The 15,003-nt window shown below is 46.6% G+C and overlaps 1 protein-coding gene across 1 annotated transcript in view; it reads right to left on the reverse strand.

The window, feature by feature from the left end:
• Positions 1-4,673: 4,673 nt before the first annotated feature.
• Positions 4,674-15,003, reverse strand: part of HERC3 (HECT and RLD domain containing E3 ubiquitin protein ligase 3) — a 44,096-nt gene continuing 33,766 nt past the window's right edge. Inside the window, exons 19-24 of the mRNA XM_010014909.1 lie at positions 13,967-14,133; positions 12,824-12,890; positions 10,961-11,043; positions 7,621-7,804; positions 6,782-6,884; positions 4,674-4,988 (exon numbers count right to left, since the gene is read on the reverse strand). Of these exons, the coding sequence (XP_010013211.1) occupies positions 4,780-4,988; positions 6,782-6,884; positions 7,621-7,804; positions 10,961-11,043; positions 12,824-12,890; positions 13,967-14,133 (813 nt within the window). The 3' untranslated portion in view covers positions 4,674-4,779. The remainder of the gene's footprint in view (positions 4,989-6,781; positions 6,885-7,620; positions 7,805-10,960; positions 11,044-12,823; positions 12,891-13,966; positions 14,134-15,003) is intronic.

The raw sequence follows: 15,003 nt of genomic DNA on the forward strand, positions 1-15,003 counted from the left end.
GAGATGCTTGCAAATCCTTGATTCATTGGTGCTTGAAGCAAGCCACCGAGGTGAGAGCCGAGCTGTAGCCTGTGACTGTCCCCATGGTACCCAGAGGTGAACCTCATCCCTGCTGCTGGGTCCACCTGTGCCTGCTGCTGGCCGGGGCTGGGGCTGAAGTGGTGGCTGGTCAGCAGGGCCATCCCAGGGCCACGCTTTTGCCCTTGCCATCCTGGTGGCAACCGGTGTGGGTTTGGTCCAGCGCGTACATACAGGCTGTGGCGTTGTGCTTCACCTTGTGCTCCAGCTTACTTGGGCTTCACTGTTTCTGTTTCCCATCTGTTGGAGGGGGTATGCAAGGGCTGCTGGCTGTGGGGAAGGGAATTTGGGTTGAGACTGGTTTCTCTAAGCCAAGGCAGAGGAGAGGGCTTTGTTTACTTATGTGCAGATGGGGATGTTAATTTTACATTTGGAAACTGTAACGAGTGATGTGTTTATTTGTCCTCTAGTGTGGGATAACGCCATGGAAAGGGTGGCTCCCTTCCTGCCAATCTCTGGACGCTGTCATATTCCTAAGGGCAAGAAGACCCTTTATCGCAGTGGGCGCGCAGAGCATGAGCAGAACCAGACCAAAACCTGGGCCCTGCACTTGTTGCATGCCTGGGCTGATTTCACAGTTAGGTGCTACGAAGTGACCCTGTTCATTTGCCTTTGGGATGTGGTGCAGTGATTCACATGCACTTGACCATGCCAGAGCCTGACCCTGTAGCTGCTTTCTCTCTGGCTCCAGCAGGAAGACAACCACTGGGATGAGGCACACACTCGGTACATGTACTGGCGCCTGCTGGACTCAGCTCTTCAAAACCCTTTGCCATGCGTTCTGATACTGCTCTGACTGCAGAATTTATGTGTATGGAGAGAAATCTCACCCTGTGTCTGTCTCACCTAAATCCCTCTCACTCCTCTGAAGAGGAGCTGTCCTTTGCTGCCTCCATGGTCCTTGCTCGGGAGGAGTGAGCTCTATGAATGCTAAATGTGATGACATGCTGGTAAACAGGGTCAGGGAGGTTCAGGGTCAGAGCAGTGCTGTTTCTGCAGGGGATTGGCCTTGCAAACATTTAAACAGTACAAAAAGCAACTGTTCTCCAGCCTTAAAATGGTAAATTGAAGAGACAACTACTGAAAACCACCCTAGGGAGCTTATTCTCTGCAAGTGCATGCAGTGGGCGAAATTCCAGCCTTACTGGAAGCCAGTGTTGCTGTTTGTTAGTTTTGCAATAGCGCTCAACTGCGGCTCACCATTTCTTTGGGTCTTTTTAAAGGCAGGGTAATGAGGTTAGCCCAGCCTGGGCTAGAAAAGTGACAAAAGCCACTTTCTGGAAAAAATAAAAAGGACTGAAATTGTCACGGACTGAGTAACAAATAACTTTTGCAGAGTTCAATAGCTGGGAAAGTACAAAGTAACCCATGGTGGGTAGAAGGGGAGTAAGTGAGGCTGAGTGCGCCTGGTAGATCACACTAACAAAGGTCACAGCCTGCCATGGCTACAGCAGACAGGCAACATGCAGAGCTGCACAATGAGCATGACCCAGGTTGACACTAAGCAAGATTTCCTGGTCCCTCTCGTTTCTCCTTCGGGGTTTAGTGAGGTGCTGGTGCCTGCACCCATCACAGCATGCAGCGTTCAAGGCCCTTTGCTTGGGATGTGAAACACACAGATGGGCTGTGAGGCACCAGTGGTGACCGGCCCCTCTCCACCTCATGTGCCTTGGTGCCCCCATAGAAAGAAAAGTCATGGAAAACACATAAAAAGCCCTTGTCCTTGGAGCTGGCTGTAGAGCAACGGCTCCGGGTATTGAGAGGGCAGGTGAGTCTCACCAACCTGTTCTCGCGGCACCAAGTGGTAGACGCTTGCTGGACCTTCTGTGTTCAGAGTGATCCTTGTGCCTCTCTTTGCACACCCGCATGCAGAGGTGAATCACCTCCTAGTACATGGATATGGGTATACATCAAATGAGACAGATACAGTTCTGCAAGTAACTAATAATGATCGCTTTTTGTAAGACTGCAGTTGCTGTATAAAAGCAACTTGGTAACTGTCACTCAGCCCCTGTAGGCCACACACAGCCACAGAAACCTCAGCAAACAGGCATCTGGGTGCGTTTACATGATTTATGTAATCAAGTTTAATCCGAAGCCACATCATCTTTTTTAAGGTAAATGGCTCAGCAAACACTATGTGTACATGTTGTATTTTGTATCAAACAAACAGGGAAATAAACCTGTTTTGACTGCAGTTTGTTACATGCGGGATGCTCACTGCCAGGGGTGGCTCAGCTCTGCTCGCCCATGGCTGGGCAGCAGCAACCACCCTGCCCTTGTCCCCATGGCCTTGGGCTGGCTCTTGCCGCAGTAGAGAGAAGCCACGTTGACGTTTCACTCACCCCTCCCTCGAGTCGAGCATAACCTCACCCCAAGATGAGGTGGCCAGGCAGGGCCTGAGCTGCGGGTGCATAGCAGTGTGCACACCAAAGGGGTGCTCACCCTAGCCCCTTCCTCTTCCTCCTCCTCAGCTGAACAGGACTGACATCTGCTAGTGGAAAATAGATATGTGTATAGGTGCATGAGGTATAAATGTATCTATACGCGCTTTGCATGTAGATACTATGTAAAAGAGTATACACACTTCTGTATATTGTGCATAATTACACAGACGTGTCTACAATCATACAACACATGCAATACACTATATGCACAAGACACTCTAAATCCAAAGTATACGTTCTATAAACACTATCATAAAAGTATATAGACACCAGATGCACAGCACCCTCTTGGGTGAGGAGGTGGGGGCTCCCCAAGCTAACAGAGCAGCATGCCCTGGCACCCAAGGGAGCCTCTCAGCCACCAAACTGCACCCTGCCTACACCTGCGGGACAGGCAGCAAAGACCAGAGCCTGGCAAAGCTTTGGTGGCCTTCAGTGCTATGCAGGAAAGCACCACTGCACACACTGGTGCCTGTGAGGTGTAAGGAAAGGAGGAGAAACACAAGGGATGGGGATGAAGGGACGGAGATGGACAGACTCAGGTCCTTCCACCGAGGACATGCCTGACTGGTTGAGCGTGGACAGGCAGATAAAACTCTTCCTGCGCTGTCAGTGGAGACAGCTTCCCGTCAAAAAGACAGCCACTCGGTCAGAATTAAACATTAGATTTATTGCATAATACTGTACTATGTACACACACATTGAAAATAAACATTTGATATCATTGTATATTTGTCCTCAACGCTGCATTAGAAAGAGGCTGAGGGGCTCCGTGTAGCCCACAGCTTGTCTTAAAAAAACCCAGAAGCCTAAAACCTTTTGTTACGAGGTGCAAAGTTCAATACTGTCTATTGAACATGGTGCATAAATACTATGTCCTAATAACAAGTTAACGTCAAAACCACCCTAGGCTTAAAATGAGATTTACATCAAGACCTGAAAAATGAGGGGAAAGGGAGGGAGCGGGGGGTAAAAGGGGAAGGAAATCATTCAAACTTCATTTAATGGAGGGGTGAGACTGGGGGAAGAGGATAAAGGCTCTCCAGTCTTACAGCATAGATTTAGGTAATGATTTTGCCTACTCAAGTACTCCTGTACATTCCCAGTCTAATTCATACAGATTGTCCTTCAGGGCGACCCTGCCAAACAGCTGTCAAGTGAAAGGGCTCCTCTCAAACAGCAAAACAAAGTGACCCTAACTGCAAAAATAAAACCAATCTCCAGAGGGTTATCCCTCTAATGTGGATCTCAGGCCGGTTTGTTTTCTCAGACTGGGTGAGACTGGAGAGCTCATACACGCCTCATGCACTCACACACACATACTTTCACACACAGGTGACTCCTGAAGAAAGGTGGCAGTGGTAAGAGCAGCCCCTCACTCTGCACTGGAATAACAGCTCTGTTCAGGTGGAAAAACAGGGCTTGGCAAAGCCTACCTGTCTGGCTTCTGGACTTACCATGGTACAAACACCAATGCAAGACAGATGCACTTTGAGAAACGCATTATCACAGGTAAGGTTTGTCCTTCCGCAAGCCTCAACACAAAGCCCGCTCCAGAGGAGTCTGAGGCTTTAAGCTGACACTGCTTGGAAACAAAATTCAAGACAAGTGAGGATAAACAAGCCAACCCCCCCATCCATCACATCCTTCGTGAGACAGCCTGTTGCAAAAAGACAGAGCACCCCTAGTATACCACCCTGGGCATCACGAATGACATCCCAGCCCATTACCATCCACCAAGAAGCAAAGGGCAGAAGGGGTATTTCTATTCGAAGCAAGCAAGAACCAGCTTGCATTTAAAAAGGGAGGAAAAAAGGGTGTCGGGAAATCACAGCTTGTCAAAAAGGAGATCACTATTTCATCTTCAATTTCCATCATAGTCTAATGCAAGGAACATCAAAATATTTAAACTTGATTAAAAGGAGAGGTAAGTGTGTGTGTGTAGGGGCAATAAAAGCAAACTACAAGGAACTGCTGTGAGGGCAGTGATGTCCAGTTGGAGGGGAAACAACAAAAATGCCCACCAAACTAATTTTGTTCAGTAGATGAGAAAATTCAGAGTAACAGCCTCTCCCTGCTGAAGCCCCACAAAATGATGGGGGAATCAGGCAGAGACTGCATCATTTCAACCTGTTATTATTATTACTAATTATATTTTCCCCCCAAATGTCCTGATCCATTCCCTTACAAAAATAAAGCCAAGCCCATTGTTTTCTTCCTCTGTACCCAAGTGTCTGTGCCTCTCCTGCACAGGTCAAGCCAAGCTAAAGCCCTCGTAGTGATCGATGGCTTGCACCAGCCGGGCGCTGAGGATCTCCTTGCTGCTGTACTTGGGCAGGTCCAGGAGGTTGTAGCAGGTATGTGCCACGGGCAGGTACTGCTCCCCGCTGGTGGTGGACTGGATGACGATGCGCAGGCTGGACATGCCGTAGATGGGAATGCGGTCGCTGCCCGTCAGGAACACTGGGAGAAGCAGAGGGAGGGGTGGGCAGTGCAGGCACCTGAAGGCAAACTCCATCCCCACCCGCACCTCAGGACCCTGCCTGGAGGGGCTGACACGCTGAACGAACTCCATTCAGGGCATGACTGGCCTCACAGGGGAGGTGCAGGAGAGCAGAGGCAAGAGGCAAGGCCACTGCTGGGTGCACAGATGAGAAAATAGAGGCCCATGACACCCCCTCCCTTTAAAAGCTCCCTCCTATGCCCAAGCAGGAAAGAACAAAGCCAGGGCTGTCTATTGCCTTTAGCCCCACGCAGAAAGGCCGAGGGGGCAGCCTCCCTGCTGCCACCCCTCCCAGACACAGCACCTCAGTGCTGGAACCAGGGTTGGTTCCTCCTTGCTGTTCCTCATCATACTCATGCTCCCCCTGAGCATGACCCTTATGCACTATCCTACCCATGGCAGTTGGAGAGGAGGTTGAAGGGACCTCTGGAACCTCCGGGCCAACCCCCAGCACAAGCAGGGCCACCTAGTGCAGGCTGCCCACAACTGTGTCCGGATCTTGAATCTCTCCAAGGATGGAGACTCCACGACCTCTCTGGCTAACTGTGCAAGTGCCCAGTCACCCTCACAGGGAAGAAGCCGTTCCCGATGTTCAGAAGGAACCCGCTGTTTTCCACTTTGTGCCCATTGCCTCTGGTCGTGTCACTGAGAACCACTGAGAAGAGCCTGGCTATGTCCTCACTGCACCCTCCTTTCAAGTATTCATACTCACTGATTAAGTAAGTCCCCTGAGAGCCTTCTCCAGGCTGACGAGTTCCAGCTCTCACTGCCTTTCCTCACAGGAGAGGTTCTCCAGTCTCCCAACCATCCCAGCAGCCCTTTGCTGGAGTCTCTTCAGTGTGTCCAGGTGTCTTGTACACTGAGGAGCCCTGAACTGGCCCCTGCACTACATGTGTGGCGTCACCAGTGCTGAGTAGAGGGGTAAGATCACCCCCTTTGTCCCGCTGGCAACACTTCCTCTCACACAGCCCAGCATAACATTCACCTTTGCAGCAGGAGCATGTTGCTGGCTTACAGACAACATGGTGTCTACCAGGGCTTTCAAGAGAGAAAAAATTGCTGGGTGTAGCAACAAACCCAGAATCACCTGCGCTTAAAACCATGTATTGCTCCTTGTCCCCCATTTTGTCCCCAAATAAAGTGACCCCCACCCAGCAGCTCAGATCTGTGGGTAGCTGGGAGTGTTGAAGCACTTCCCAAGGCCACTTCTGCAGGGGATTTCTTCTCCCTCTCAGCCTACACCCACAAGGAGACCACCATCATCCTGGGGAGGTATCTGCTACCCAGTCCCACCGATACGTGGTCTTGTTTTCCTGCCACATGACACACCAGCTTCTCCACTCAGCTGTCGCCCTACTACTGCCCCGTTACTCCTAACAAGAGTGCTGCAAAGCCTGAAAGCTCAGCTTGCAGGAGGAACCAGAAGCAGCATGAGCACCGGGGGCTGCTATGAATTCACCATCTGGCAATGCCAACAGATGGATACTGCATGCCCTCAAGAGCGACTGCACTGGATCTTGCACAACAGATATACCCTGGTGATTCTAAGGGTAAAAACGAACACAAAAGACAAGCCCAAGAGAGAGAGAAAACACATTCTCTGACTAGCAGATAACTCAGGAGATGATAACCATTCATGCTGGATCACCTTCCAGCACTTAATGTAATGTGCCACAACCCTGGAGCTCTGCAGACACTCCCACCCCAAGTCTTCAATTTCAGGAGACACTTTGCACCACTGCAAGATACCTACAGAGAAATTTCTTCTTCTTTTCCAAGGGAAATGCATGGAAGGTTTCCCAAAACATTCTCACAGTTGGGTGTGTTGCAGTGTAGTCTCCCTTATAAATGGCACTCTGTTAAAAAAGCAAAAAGTCACATCATTTCACCTGGCACTAGAAAGCAAAGACTCAGCAGAACCCAGACCTGATCTCTTCTGGTATCTGACATGAGACAGTTACAAAATGGAGCACAGGATGGGTCAAGGGCAATGGCTCAAAGACCCAACAAAGGGTTCTCCTAGCAATATACGGAAGAGGCATTAGGCCTCTAGCTATTCAGCTAATTACATGTGTCATGAGGAATCCTGGAGCACCTCTTCACAGGCTGGACTTGTGAACAGGAACACATGTTCCGCATTGCAAAGCCACTTTTACTGCTGAAGCTGAGACAGAGCAAGTCTTACTTGCTGATCTATGCATTTTGAGAGGATACAACTCCTGCTTTGCACCCAGACTCCCCTTTGAATCCTTGCCTGTGCACTTTTTGCCCTTGTGCAGTGGAGTTTATTGTAGGGAACAAACAAAATCAGGGTCTTCACCTTCAGTCTTAGCTTTCATCCCTAAAAACAGCAGATGGAAGTCCTTCTCCCTTGTCCTTTCCCATCCTGAATTTCCTCCCTGAGCTTCATCAGTAGCAGCACAGCACAGTAAGAAACTTTGCATGTGAATGAGAGATGTACAAGGAGCATTTAAATATAAAGACATCTGTAGCTTATCACCTCTCACGTCCCAGGTAGTGCCCATTCTCATGCAAGTGTACAACCCTGGTACTTGTGAAAAAGAAAAAAATATGACAAGAGGGAAGCTTTACCTCTTCCAATTCCTCCCAGTTGTAGTTACTGTTTCCAACTATCATGGCCCTGAGCTCTGTGGGCTGGAAGAGTTCCAGGACTTTCCCACCACACACTTTCAGGAAGCCAGTGGAAAAGGCCGTGTACCACTCATGGATGGAGAGGTTGAAGATGTAATTTACGTAGGCTTCAACAAATTCTTCCCTGGTGCATCGAGAGAGAGCAGGCAAAGGAAAGCACTTTTAATCATATGCCTGAGCAGCAGCACTGTGAAGTTTTCCTGTTTCTGCCTGTAATGTGTCTTGCAAACATGGGTCTCCAGCAGGCTCAACCCACTGTCCTCCTCTCACTGAGCTGAGTCACTGCAACGTGGACAAAGCATGAGGCAGCAGGTACCAGCATGTGTCTGCTTACTCCCCAGCACTGGCAGCATGGGAGGTCCCCCAGCAGCACAGGCTCTATACTACCAGTAAACCCACCCAGTGGCCTTGCATTCAGTTGCCCACAGGGCCAGGAGGGAGCCAGAGAGACACCAAGCACTGGGGAGGTGTCAGGAACAGGAGTTCTCTTCCGTGTGGAACCCATGGCCTGCACAGCAAAGATAGTGGTAAGCAGGTATCAGGATTCAGTCAGCAAAGGTACATGTCCTGGCCCAACTCTTGCAACCCTACATTTAGGGAGTCCAGGAAGGAACCTGCAGCTCTTCTCAGTCTGCAGGTGTCCAGGGTTACTCTGCACTGTGCCCACAAGCAATGACCTGGAACTGCCAGGTTGTTGTGAGCAAGCACTCTGCTGGGGACAGGGCACAGAGGGTGCCCAAAAGACTACTACTTCCAAAGCCAAGAGACTCACAGAGTCCTAGTTAGGTGAATTTTCAGAGGCAGCTCCTGCTGACTCAGTCCCCAGTGAGTCTTCGCAGTGGTTCAGCACTTTCAAAGCCAAAGCTGTATCCTAGAGGCAGACTGAGGAAACGCTGCTCTGTAAAGTACTGCTCTGAAACCGCACGGCCATTCCCTCCGTCCTGGCCCCAAGAGCCCCCTGGTGGCTTTCTCAGCCAGCAGAAGTCAAGAAACACCCCTCACTACAGAGCAAGAGAATAAATAGTCTTAGAAAGCACAGAAACCTCCTCTTCAGCCTTCACACACCGGTTAAATAAAAACAGGACTTGCTCATTTGGAGTATGTGGCAAAGGGAATGATTCCTCTCACTATGACATCCCTGTTTTGCTTCAAGGGCTCCTAAGAAGAGCGCTAAAATAAAAACAACATTCTGTACTCACTGGCAAGAAACCTGTGGCAGACCCAGGCCAAACCCTGTCTCTGGATTTTGTTAGGATGTTAAGCCACTTCATTCTACTTTCTCTCTCCTAATCTCCAAGCACCATGATCTGAGTGCAACACTAGAATTCTCTTTGTGCAGTGACATTCTTGCCTGACACTCAAGAGCAGCTCACACCTGCACTCAGCTCAGGGAACACCACAGAATCTGGCATCTCAGCCTCTAGCTGAGGAGATCACAGCTGAAAGAACTATTTTGACATTCTGGTGGAGGAATTCTCAATGCATGTGCTATGTAAAAGCAGTGAGGGATGGGTGAGAAGGTGAAAAAGGAAAGATAAGGAAGCAGACTGGTAAATGTTGAAACTTGGGAGTAAGAAATCATATAAGCAAAGGGCGAGTTATTTTCCAGTACATTTGTTTTATTGTCATTTTCCTGATAGTCACCTGAGCATTAGGGAAAGCCAAGCTGATTAAGCACTTAACTGTTGCTTAATATTTCTCTGGCTGTTACGGTCATGAACCCTTTATCAAGAACATTTTATGCTGCGACACCCAATAGGAACTCCAAAGGAGAAAGGAAAAAAAATGCAAGCATTTCCTACTTGGCATTTTCCAGTCACCCCTCAGGTCCCAGTGAACCTTCCTCAGGCAGGAATGGCAGTGCTCAAAGATACGCCCACAGCAAACTATTGAGGCCAGGAGGGCACCAAATTGGTTCCTGGCCTCTAAATGCAGGGGTGGAGGAAGTCATTAAGCACCGTAAGGTGAATTGACAGCCATGTCTAGACTTGGATTTAAAGGTTAGCTTGAGTTCAAAACTCTTAGTCAAGACAAAGCAATTGCATTTTTGAATGTGTTAAGCCAGTGGAGCTACACACTAGCCTTTCTCCTTAAAAATTTTCTTCTCTCTTGCCTATCCTGACTTAAACAGTTGCAAGAGCTAACCTGGGTGCTCTTCTCAAACATTCACTCAGCTAAAATCTTTGTTCCTCCCCCTAGGCCAGGTATGGCCACAGTATAAAAACGGCCATCTTTCTTCTGAGTCTACATGCCCAGCCTAAAAACCTGAAGGGGACGATCACTGGCATTTTCATTTTTACTTCACTGTCACAAGTGTGGATTAAACTCTCCCCTGTTTACCTGAAGCCCATCTTCTCTTTGCAGGGAGACAGACCTACACTGCTCCATCTTCATGCTGGTTTTGCATGGAGGCAGTTATTTAACTGTATAATTGCACCCTTTTGGGCAGTAGTAAAGTAGGTAAGAACGTAATACAGACATAGCTTCTGTTATAGTAAGGCTTAGACACAATTAGGACCCTTTAAAATAATCAGGTTAATAGGAAATTACTTCATCTCCAGGCTTGCCAGCAAGGTCCTCAGCATTCCTAGCACAAGCCCCTAACCATGCTGTTGACTAGTCACTGGATCCCAGCGTTTTGCCAGCAGAGAAAGAATGTGAACACTGCTTCAAGTAATAAAGGCATTTGTAGAAATCCAATTACAGAATTACGAGAAGAAAATAGTTTAGCAGCTGGAAAAAAAAAAGAGTGCAAATGGTAGCTGTGCTAGTAATAGCTCTTACGTGTTCAGTCAAACAGAAAGGAATCTATGTACAGTAGGGCCTTATGACTTTGATCAGGGATGGTGGTCCTCTGTCAGGCACAGTCAAGGGAAAGTGTTTCCGGCTCCAGAATTAACAGTACAAACAAGTTTGCCAGGCTCAGTTTTGTTAGTCACATACAGTTCACCTCTAAACCATCAGGGAGATTAACCTTCAAGGGCCAAAATCATGTTGCTATCTCTATTTAGGATGAGAAAACTGCCAAGGGTCTATATGAAGGGCTTTTATAGGGAAAATGTCCATCCAAAAGGGTGTAGGACATTTTCCAGACATTGGTGGAAAGATGACAAAAACTTGCTTTTTATTCAAGTGCCATTGGCACCCAGTAACTTCTGAACAACTGGTCTTAGAATTTGTGCATACTGATTTCTAATTCTCTCCCACATTTCACCTCAAAGTTTCTGAGGTGCATTGCAGCTGCCTTCACTACACACATCCCCACATGTGCCCCACTTACCTATTGTCCTTCTGCACCACAATTTTATCTCCATCTTCAATCAGGTTCTTCTGCTCTGTCACACCATAGCTTTCCCTGCAGATCTATACAAAACCAGAAAGCTAATTTTACCAGAAGTACTTTTCTGGCCATATGCCTGCAGAAAGAATCAGAGTTCTCTTCCACAGCTGATGTATGTGAAGGGTGGACCAGAAAAAAAGGGCATATACAGAACTCTTTCTCTGCTCCAAAGGCCTGTGTGCTTCACCACCTTCCATCACCTACATTTGCTGCAGGAGTGGTACTAAGTTCTAAATGCAAACTCAGAAGGGAACAGTTATTCTTTTAGGTAAATTTCCTATATAAAAAAAAAAAAACAATCCTGTATTTCACTAAGCCCATGTGCTCTGGCAATAAAAAGGACTCTTTTTTATAACAGAAGCTCAGTAGGTTAATTCATCCTCTCTCACTGCAAGATGGCATGCCCACAGAAAGCTTCCTGCTTTCACCTGGCCTAGGATGGCACCAGTACAAATACACAGATTCTGTACACACAAAATTGGTCACATGGAAAAAATTTAAAAGGGTCAATTTTCAAGTTGCCATGCACAAAAGAGGCTCAGATTTTGACATGCAAGACGAGTTCATTTCAAGGTGTGGGATATCAATTATTATTCACGTCCAAGTTTTAGCAGATATATCCATATGTCTCTATATATTACGCAGTACATAGTGCAAGAAAGAGAGTAAGAATGCCCTTTTCTGAGAAAAGGGAATTTGGGGGGAAATCTCTTGCTTTACTTCAGCTGTATTCTTTTTTCACACAGTCTGCATCATCGTCATTATGGCTTCATTACCTCCTCCTGAATTGCAGTTCTGACTTGCATGAGACACAGTCAGACCCAGGTCTGACTCACTCCACATTTAAGTTTGATCTAAGAGACTACGTGCTCTCATTTATGAACCAAGGAAATGGGCACCACTCTCCTAGCTCAGAAAGGATTTTCTTCATAGTGTGTAGCTAGGTTTCCTGGTACCTTGTTTTTACCCCAGGCAGGCCCTGAACAGAGAGTCAAGAACTCAGATCAAGCTCAAAAGGAACCCATCACTCACAATCTGTTAGCTCAACAGGACTTTAAGGCAAGGACATTCAAACATGGAAGCCCTACCCTGCCTGAGTCAGAGGAAAACATAGCTTGGAGAATAAGAATGCCGTATCTCTATGAAGTTCTAAATATTTGCACATGTTGAGAGACACACCTGATATTCCAGTGTACATCAGGATCGAACTCTTAATTTCAGGGACTCTCCACTGTGCAATAGAAACTATTGCATCTAGGTTACTAGCTAGGAAAAAAAAGTACTTTTACTGCCATAGTAGCAGAGGAAAGCTGACATCCTCAGCATGTCTCTGAGGAAAGGCCTCTAGCACTTTGTTTCTAAAAGTCTGACCATGTACACTCACTATAAATTTTTAAAAGTGTTAATATTATGACAGCCAGGAAAATTCTAAATAGTGTTAGTATTTCAAGAGCTCACCTAGTGATGCCAAAACCTAACTTCCATTTTCAAGGAGAATTTAGGAATCTACTTCACACTGTCTAGTGTGAGACGTTGGCCACTGACATTCAAGCCACGTGACAAAGTGTCAACAAGGCTGTTTTGAAAACCACTCCGCTCAATCTACTTACTAGCTTAGTTTTCATGACCACATAGAAAAGAACAAGGGAGTGACAGCAAAGAATTCTAGCATTGACACTTAAAGTTAGCATGGGATATGTACTACAGGCATAGTTTGGAATAAACCATAATCCACAAGAATAAGTAGATGGGTTTCAGCTGCATCATACCAAGCACATAGTTGATATATTAAATGTGTCTTACTGTAAAATTCAAGCAGAATGTCTCTTCTACATCTTCCCCAGGGTAATCTAAAAGTTGCTGAAGACTCCTACGTAACAGGTATGGAAAGAAGTGAGGAAAAGAAAACCATCAGAGATTCAAAAAGCTATACATCTACAGGGGAAAAGAAAGTCAACAAAAGTAAACAGCATCATACATCTCAGTAATAGGATCGCAAGAGAATCTCCAAGTCACCTGAAGGGGTAAGAAAGAATTAGACCTCAAATAAAAAGATGCTTTGTTAGAAGCAGGATAAATGCTAGTCCACACAGATTATCAATATAGTCCATGCCTACCTCGTACCTGGATCTCGTTTAATGATCCTGGCCTTAGAATAGAATTACATTTCTAGTTCTTATGGACTCCTAGATATTTTTGCTGTCATCACACAGAAGTCTGAGAGGAATGAAGAGGGTGGTGGACTATACCTGTATCCCCATTAGGTAGAAAATATTCTCCTACCCCTCAAAATCCTGCTGCTGTCTTCCTAGCATTTTACCTCAGCTGCCACTTTGTGCTGATAAACTGGACAGCAACTCAGAAGAAAAAAGAAGATAGCAGTCAGGCACTGGGATCTTCTCTCGGTGTCAGAGGGAACCAATATCCCCATGGAATTAGGCAAAAAGGATTCAATATGCCATTTAGAAAAAGTCATTCCTTCATTCCACTTCCTTCTTTCTAGCATGGAAGTAGGTCAGAGTTACACTGGTTCAGGGACGGGATCTCACGCACAGTTCCCATCCCAGGCTACATCATGACACATGCAGCGGATCTGCAGGAAAGGCTGAGGCTAGACTCTGGGATCATGCATGCAGTCACATCATGGAGACACAGGCCCCTGCTCCTGTTTTCAAAGGAGCATGGTAGGTCTCTCTTGCCCAAGTTTCTGGTTTCTGAAGGTCAGGAAGGTGGGTACAGAGGTTAGAACCTAAGCAGATGGATCCGACAGCATGTGGAAGAGGAGAAATCTTACCCACTTATGTACTTTGCTAGCACCACAGCCCCCCACATTGCTCAAACATACCAGGAGCTGTTTCACTGAACAGCTCTTACCCAGTTTGGCATTATTTGTTCTGAGTTGGATGGTCTGCTTCCCAGGAAGACTGCAGAAAGCTGGTTTCATACCTTCCTTCCGTAGGGGATAGCTCCTTCAAATCCTCTAGGCAGGGCTTCACATTCAAGAGTTTTTTGTACAGAGCCAAGGGAAAGTGAAGGTCTACCACTGTGAAGTTGTATATTGCAAGACCACATATGATGCCAATCAAGTGAAACCAGTTGTGTTCTACAAAACACTGCAAAACCACACAGAGAAATCCTGATGAGACACATTGTCACTGGTCAATGCACAGTACTCTTTCCTCCATGCAGTAAGAAGCCAGCCCCTGCTTTTCCAACTGGGAAAAAGAAATAAATAGATTAAATAATAAATCAGAGAGCTCCTATGAGGTCCCAGTTTGGTTGTGAATTTCTTGCTGGAGCATAGCACAGAAATGAACATTCAGAAACCCATCCTTATTGCTTTTGTAAGCCATGAATAGTTGTGGAAACAGCAACAGCTGCTTTCCACCTTACCAGCCTTTTGTTTCCTTTTTACATACCTCCGCATTTGGACATCAACAAAGGTTCAATGTTTGCTGTCTGTGTACTGCAAGAAACCATGTTAACGATTCTCTCCCTATTGCCCATCCTGTTTTCTGTTAAAAGCTTATGCTTAACCACAGTGCCACCCAAGCAAATACATCAACATAGGTATTGGTACTGGCGTTCACTCCTTCGCTTACTTACCCTCACACTGGTTTGTCAGTGACAGACTGGCTGCCTGTATTTCTTAAATGTTGTAAATATGTGACTCATTTTCGTTGCTTACAGTGTCATTATTCTTAATGTCAAAAGAGTTGTTGTTTTTATAGTATTAACGTGAGGAGCAATCGCTCTGTAATACTGTCTACAAATTACAGAGGAGTACCATGTAATTTCCTTCCTTGTCAAACGTAACTCATAAGTTAAAAAGAACCCCACCAGGGCAGCTACAGCTTAAGGGAAGAATGATAACATGATCTCCCATCTTGCTATCTAGGAAGATGAAGTAAAAAAAGGACATAACCCACAGCCTCCAGCATAATGCTATCTGACAGGTACAGAACTTGCACTCCACGCTCTTC

This window comes from Nestor notabilis, unplaced genomic scaffold, assembly GCF_000696875.1.
Source record: "Nestor notabilis isolate BGI_N333 unplaced genomic scaffold, ASM69687v1 scaffold25955, whole genome shotgun sequence".
NCBI classification, from domain to species: domain Eukaryota; kingdom Metazoa; phylum Chordata; class Aves; order Psittaciformes; family Psittacidae; genus Nestor; species Nestor notabilis.